Source organism: Neovison vison, chromosome 1, assembly GCF_020171115.1.
Source record: "Neovison vison isolate M4711 chromosome 1, ASM_NN_V1, whole genome shotgun sequence".
NCBI lineage: Eukaryota > Metazoa > Chordata > Mammalia > Carnivora > Mustelidae > Neogale > Neogale vison.
The window spans coordinates 161,895,662-161,902,257 of NC_058091.1; the positions used below are offsets into that span (position 1 = coordinate 161,895,662).

Below are 6,596 nucleotides of genomic sequence, written 5' to 3' on the forward strand. Positions count from 1 at the left end.
TGTCACCAAGTACACCAGCTCCAAGTGAGGCGCGCCGGCCGCCCCGGAACCCAAAGGCTCTTTTCAGAGACGCCTCTGGGCGCAGAAGGGAGCGTGCCATCCAGTCTGATTGTGAGGGGCTGTTCCATGGGGGAACTGGGGCACAAGACCCGGCCAAAGCCGAGCTCCTTCAAAGGCGCGTACCCTGCAAAATCCTCTTGGGTCTGTCTCCAGCGAGCCAGCAACGGAAGAGGGAGGGCGCCTTGGCTTTAGGCGGGGACCCGGTGGGGTGAGGGTGAGCATCACCTCCAGGAAGTCCTCGGACCATCCTCCCCACCAGCAACCCCCCTGTCCCTGAATGGGTGAGATCACGTACGCTGGGCGCGACGTGAGTGAGGCCCTGGTGTTGTGGCGCAGCCTTGGCGGTGGCGCCTGTTTCCGTTGCCTCACTAGACCCAGAAGCTTCTGGCCAAAACCAAGAGTCTTGGGTTTAAGTAGTTTTTTATGCGGACTATGCGTTTCTGCTGGAAAAAATGAAAATGGCAGATTATGCCCTCCGCCCTCCCAGTCCGCTAAAAATCCTCCTAGTAGGACATTGCTCATTCTTTTTTCGAAAAACGTGTATACTTTTAAGCCCAGTAAACCGTGAAAGAGCATTTTTATTTTAGTTTTTTTTAATTCAGTTAGCCAACTTATATGTAGTATATCATCGGTGTCAGATGTAGATTTTAATAACTTACCAGTTTCATGTAACACCCAGTGGAAAGAGCCTTTTTAACAAAACTAATGGAAGGCATTTAAGAACAAAAAACAAGGTGAACCATATGCAAAGGAGGTATAATTTGCCTCCTTCATAACCAAAGCACTAGGCCTGACAGGTCAAGCTGCCTTCACCCTAAAAAACATCCCGCTGTTCTAATGACTCCCAAACTACAAAGAACACCTCCAAGAGCATTCTGTCTCTGAAAGCCAGCAGGCCTCCCAGGATTTGGATTCCACACTTGATTCCCTCAGGTGGGCCTTGCCCACTTTCTTCTCCCCCAGGGGACTCTGGCCATCTCCAGTGACTACCATGCTCCCATCAGCATTTAACCTTTTATACAGTAGATTGTTTGCTTTTGTAGATTTTATTAAAGGGATAGCCCCTGCCGCTCCATCTCTGGTTTACTCCATAGTAATTAGCAAATATGACTTGGAATTTTTAGCTGAGATGGGGGGAGGGGAGTGGTCTTAAATGCACGTCAGACAGGAAACCTGCGAAATTCCTCCAGTGCCTTCCAGATCTGAGCGTTTATTTCATGATCTCAAACCCAGAGGATTCCACCACTGTGTTGGGCCCTCCCTCTCCAAGCCTATGCACTGTCAGTACCCCGCATTGTCAGCATTTCCTCCAACCTCCAGCTTAATGTAAATAACATTTCTGTTTCTCTGCTGTAGCCCTATTACAAACGTGGGCTCTGTACTCAATTTCCCTCCATTTCTTGATTATAAATTCTCAACACCCTGCATCTTCCTTTATAGATGCGCTGGGAGGAGAGGGCCCAACCAGGCCCATTCTCTGTCTGGGGCTGCTGCTGGCTTTCTCTGTCCTCCACCCTACTGTTGAGCACACAGATGCAGTCTTTTTTTTTTTCTTTGTTTTTTTCATGATAATGAAGTGTGCGTACCAGAGCAGTGAAAAGACAGAAATTAATCTGCATTTTGCATTATCCAGAACAAGACATTTTCATACCATTGTATTTGAGAATTGTTTCTTCAGCTTCTATTTTATTTTGATTGCCTACTGCTAGCCCAATCACACACTGCTGGAGACAAGTTTCATTTTATTAAACCTATGTCTTAAGCTCATAAGTCAGGCAGAGAATCGTGGATCTGGGAGACTAGTTTCCTGTTACCAGAAGTGCTCGAGATAGACTCCTAGTCCCACCTGAGTAGAGGGCTGAGGGCACAGACCCCACCCCCCAGGACACCCCTGCTTCACAGTGGAGGGCTGGATTCTGTAGTGCTCATTATGAATCAGATATCTCTTAACAAGTGTTGATGTTGATGACAAACCACCGTTTTCAAATTTTGGAATTATAACTAGGAGGGAGAGATTTGAGTAAAATAGCCATACAAAATTTCTGTATGTATGGGTTTGTTTGGCTGGTTTTGTTTTGTTTTGTTTTGTTTGTAAATATTGTTTCAGAGCATGTAGCTTAAAAAAAAAAAAAAGGGAAAGGGAAAGCGAGGAGGCACATCCCTGTCACTGTAACCACTGTCACTGTAACCAAGACAATACTGTATGTGCCCGTGGATGCATAAAGGGAGCCCACAAGGTAGGGAGAACCCATCAATCTCACTGAATGACATAGATGTCACTAATATTCTGATTGAGAATTACTTATAATTATATTTGATGCCTATGTACCAAAACATGTTTTCAGCAATTGCATACTGTCCAGATGATTTTTTAAACACTTTTTGTCACCTACAAAAATTTTTAAGTTACAATTTACATATCTCTTATTTATTTATTATTTTTTGGATAAAGAAAGGTCATGGATAAAACACTTAAAAATAAATCTTACATTTGGATGAAATTCCGAGAAATGCAATGGGAATGAGTTCAGGGAGAAAAAAAGATCATCTAGACTATCTCAGCGTTAACCAAGAATTTGATCATGTGTTTTATGAATTATGGTATCTAATTGCTATTTCAATAGATACCTTGAAAAGATCGTGTGTCCTCAATAAAAAAGATTTTGAAAACGTATAAAAGCTCAAGAACTTTACAAATATTCAGACATTTCTTTACAATTTTTGGTTGTGACCATTTTGCTTTTTAAAACGTCCTGTGTTGGGATTTGCGTCCTTGTTAACCATTAGAACTAAGGAAAAAAATATTTTAGATGCCAACCGAAAAACGTGTGAGGTTTTCAATCCCTTTAGCCTGGACCCACGCAGAAGGAGTGGGTGGGTGGGCTTCAGCGCTGGGGCGGGGTGACCTTCCCTCCTCAGACACCCCCTACCCCCACCCCCCAGGCAGTACCCAACCGGCTTCCTTTGGAGAGATGATTTGGAAAAACAGGATTGTTCTCTTTCATTGTGTATTATGTGTTCCCTGCCTGAGCTGAAGACACGATCTTTCTATCCATCTAAGACTCAAAACGACTCAAGGAAAGCGATTGTTGGGCATCTCTTATTTGCAAATAAGAAAAGCCAAGCGAAGTAAAAGGAAAAGCGACTTTTCCCAAGTGAAGACTCTTTGTGCTGAAGCGCTTTCTCTGAGCCAAGATGACACTTTCCAAATTAAATGCCCTAAATTCAAAGGGGAATTGTGTCACTGACGCTTCCCCGAAAATAAAAGTGTAACTGAGAGGGAAAGGAGCTAATTTGTTCAGAAAAGGTGGAATTACAGAGGATTACAGACATCTTGAGCTGATGCCCCCCCCATCCCCGCATAGGTTACAGCTACCCGCAGGTTTCGTCTTATTACATCTGGCTCCCGCGCACAGGGACGCTTCCATTTCCCTTTCGGTTCCAAACCTTCTGCCGCTGCAAGATCCAGCCACGCAAACACCCTCCCATAACCGTTCACCGATCCAGGATGACGACGCCTGGTCCGGGCAGGGATGACCAGGTCTGGTCCAGGCAGGGATGACGAGGTCTGGTCCGGGGGGGATGACGAGATCTGGTCCAGTTGGGGGACGGGAGATGACGAGATCTGGTCTGGGTAAGGAAGCAGCTCCAGGCGCTACCGCCCGGGCCAGGCAACCAGAGGTTCATTCATCAGGGACACTGGGGAGGGACGGTAGGCACGAGGGCCTCCTGGAGGTGCCCCGCGCCCCTCACCCACAGGCGCACGCCACGCGCAGACAGCGCAGAGCCTAGGAGTCCACGCGCGCAAAGGCCGGGATACACTCTGCAGCCACCAGAGGACGCAGAAGCTCAAGGCTCCGACTTCCGACTGGTGACGCATGAATAGCCCCAAGTAAAGGGGAGGGTGGACATGGGATCCTTGAACGCCTGGCCAGGATTCTCGTCCCAGAACTCTGCACGGTATAGCTCCACGTTCTTGCTCACACTCACACACTAACGTGCACACGCACACATCCCCAACCACCAGGAAACCGCTAGGACGCACAAAACGTAATTGGTCCACATAACAATCTTTCACCGTGTTCGAAACCCTTTTTCGATTGTGTGGGTGGCTCTGAAAAGAGCCTTTGGGTTCCGGGGCGGCCGGCGCGCCTCACTTGGAGCTGGTGTACTTGGTGACAGCCTTGGTGCCCTCGGACACGGCATGCTTGGCCAGCTCGCCGGGCAGCAGCAGGCGCACGGCTGTCTGCACCTCGCGGGACGTGATGGTGGAGCGCTTGTTGTAGTGAGCCAGGCGGGAGGCCTCGCTGGCGATGCGCTCGAAGATGTCGTTGACGAACGAGTTCATGATGCCCATGGCCTTGGACGAGATGCCAGTGTCGGGGTGCACCTGCTTGAGCACCTTGTACACGTAGATGGAGTAGCTCTCCTTGCGGCTGCGCTTGCGCTTCTTGCCGTCCTTCTTCTGCGCCTTGGTGACGGCCTTCTTGGAGCCCTTCTTGGGCGCGGGCGCCGATTTGGACGGATCAGGCATGGCTGCAGATCTCTCCAAACAAAAAGAAGAAACAGCCGGAGCAACTCTATTTATACGTCCCGTATGCAAATGAAGGATCCAGAGTTCCTCGTTCCTGATAGGTTCAAGTGCTACGTCACGTCACCACTGGAAAAAGGCGCATGCAAATTAAGGGATGGAGGTCTCCTCTTCTGATTGGTGGCTGTCGCTACCCAATCGGACGAGGCCGGCTCGGCTACCTCTGGACCATATATAAGGGCTCACCGGGCCTAGCGGCGTCGTTGTTACTGGCGTCTTTTTTCAGTTTTTTTCTCTGTTGGCGCCCGACTTGGAGATGTCTGGCCGAGGCAAGCAGGGCGGCAAGGCGCGTGCCAAGGCCAAGTCACGCTCGTCGCGGGCGGGTCTGCAGTTCCCGGTGGGCCGCGTGCACCGCCTGCTCCGCAAGGGCAACTACTCGGAGCGCGTCGGGGCCGGCGCGCCCGTGTACCTGGCGGCCGTGCTCGAGTACCTGACGGCCGAGATCCTGGAGCTGGCGGGCAACGCGGCGCGCGACAACAAGAAGACGCGCATCATCCCGCGCCACCTGCAGCTGGCCATCCGCAACGACGAGGAGCTCAACAAGCTGCTGGGCCGCGTCACCATCGCGCAGGGCGGCGTGCTGCCCAACATCCAGGCCGTGCTGCTGCCCAAGAAGACCGAGAGCCACCACAAGGCCAAGGGCAAGTGAGGCCGCGGAGGCGGGCCGATAACGGCCGCGCGCCCCAGGGGCCCCGTGACACCAAAGGCTCTTTTCAGAGCCACCCCCAGCCTCCAGAAAAGAGCCGCACTGAGCACAATTCCTTTCCTTGTCCTAGGGCTGCGTTCTCCCGGGCGCACGGGGAGCCGGGCACGAGGCACGATCCGGGCTGGTGTGCCGCCGCGGGTGCGGGCGAACACGTGGCTGCCCTCCCCCCAGGCTACCGCTCGCCGTGAGGGTGCCTATGCCTGTGCTACTGGGCCACGTTGGGGCGCCAGGGACAGGCCGCTTGCCCACTCCGGGCCTGCAGAACCCAGTGGGCTCACTGGGTACTGGAGAAGCGTCGTTCGTGGAGAGAAGGGGCCCCCTAAACTTTAGGGTTTACATTTAAAAATGTGAAGGTGCTTGAGCGGGACGATGTTTCGAAGTTTTGGGAAACCATCCGAGTTCCGATCTGATCTGAACGTGAGGGTCTCGGAAAGGGTTCCTGTTCTAGAGGCGTTTGACATCTTTTCTAAGAAACCATTTTTAAGGTGAGTATTCACTTTTTAAAGAAAACGTTACTGTAAATAGAATGTTTAAAAGAATTAAAATTGTTCAGTCTGGGTTGGTGAAACATGAATCCGAGTCCCTTAGGCTGATAGCTAAAATGAGAGAATAAGATAGTTTGTCCACTGAGTTTCGTCAGGAAAACTAGGTTTGTGACTTCAGTCTGTGTAAAATGAGTATTATCAGATAATGTAATACGGGTGTGGCTATTTCGGAAGGGGACTGTCCACGAGCTCCACGTGGTGTAATAAAGGAGTTGGACAATCCCAAGGGTCCTGGCTAAGTCGTGGGGGCAGAGGGATTCACGGGTTGATTCGTAATAATTTCAAGACAGCGTCTGGCACAGTTTGATCACTTGTTACTTCTACTATCTTTATCTTTATTGTTTTCATTAATTTTTTATAGCAGTAAAGACAGGCCGGTGAGACGGTTCAGGATTATTATATAATTTGCACTTCCTAAAATTAGGTCTACTCAACCAGGGCTCCCTAGACACCATCTGGAGCTCAGCACACATCTGCTGGTCTTAGGAAAATAGCCTCGTGCTGTGAAAGAAATTCACACCCAGGGAGTACAAGGCTGACCTATCCACGTGGACCAGAACATAGGACTCCACTGCAGCGGAGGAACATAGCAGAGCACGTGTCTCAGCAGGCCCCATGTCAGGGACACAAGCTGCAAGGATGTCCAAGACACTAGAGAGCCTTCTGGAAATCGAGCTGGCCATTGTGTGTCCAG

General features: G+C 50.3%; 2 protein-coding genes across 2 annotated transcripts; one reads left to right on the forward strand and one right to left on the reverse strand.

Annotated features, from left to right (window-relative positions):
• Positions 1-4,150: 4,150 nt before the first annotated feature.
• Positions 4,151-4,603, reverse strand: LOC122915076 (histone H2B type 3-B). Its single transcript, XM_044261595.1, has one exon. It carries the CDS (start codon positions 4,592-4,594, stop codon positions 4,214-4,216), a length of 381 nt encoding a protein of 126 aa, XP_044117530.1. The 5' UTR covers positions 4,595-4,603; the 3' UTR covers positions 4,151-4,213.
• Positions 4,604-4,889: 286 nt separating this feature from the next.
• LOC122915082 (histone H2A type 3) lies at positions 4,890-5,354 on the forward strand. The gene has a single exon (XM_044261606.1). It carries the CDS (start codon positions 4,908-4,910, stop codon positions 5,298-5,300), a length of 393 nt encoding a protein of 130 aa, XP_044117541.1. The 5' UTR covers positions 4,890-4,907; the 3' UTR covers positions 5,301-5,354.
• The last annotated feature ends 1,242 nt before the right edge of the window (positions 5,355-6,596 follow it).

Coding starts and splice junctions, on each gene's coding strand:
- LOC122915076 (XM_044261595.1), bottom strand. CDS start 4,594: ATGCCTGATCCGTCCAAATCGGCGCCCGCGCCCAAGAAGGGCTCCAAG.
- LOC122915082 (XM_044261606.1), top strand. CDS start 4,908: ATGTCTGGCCGAGGCAAGCAGGGCGGCAAGGCGCGTGCCAAGGCCAAG.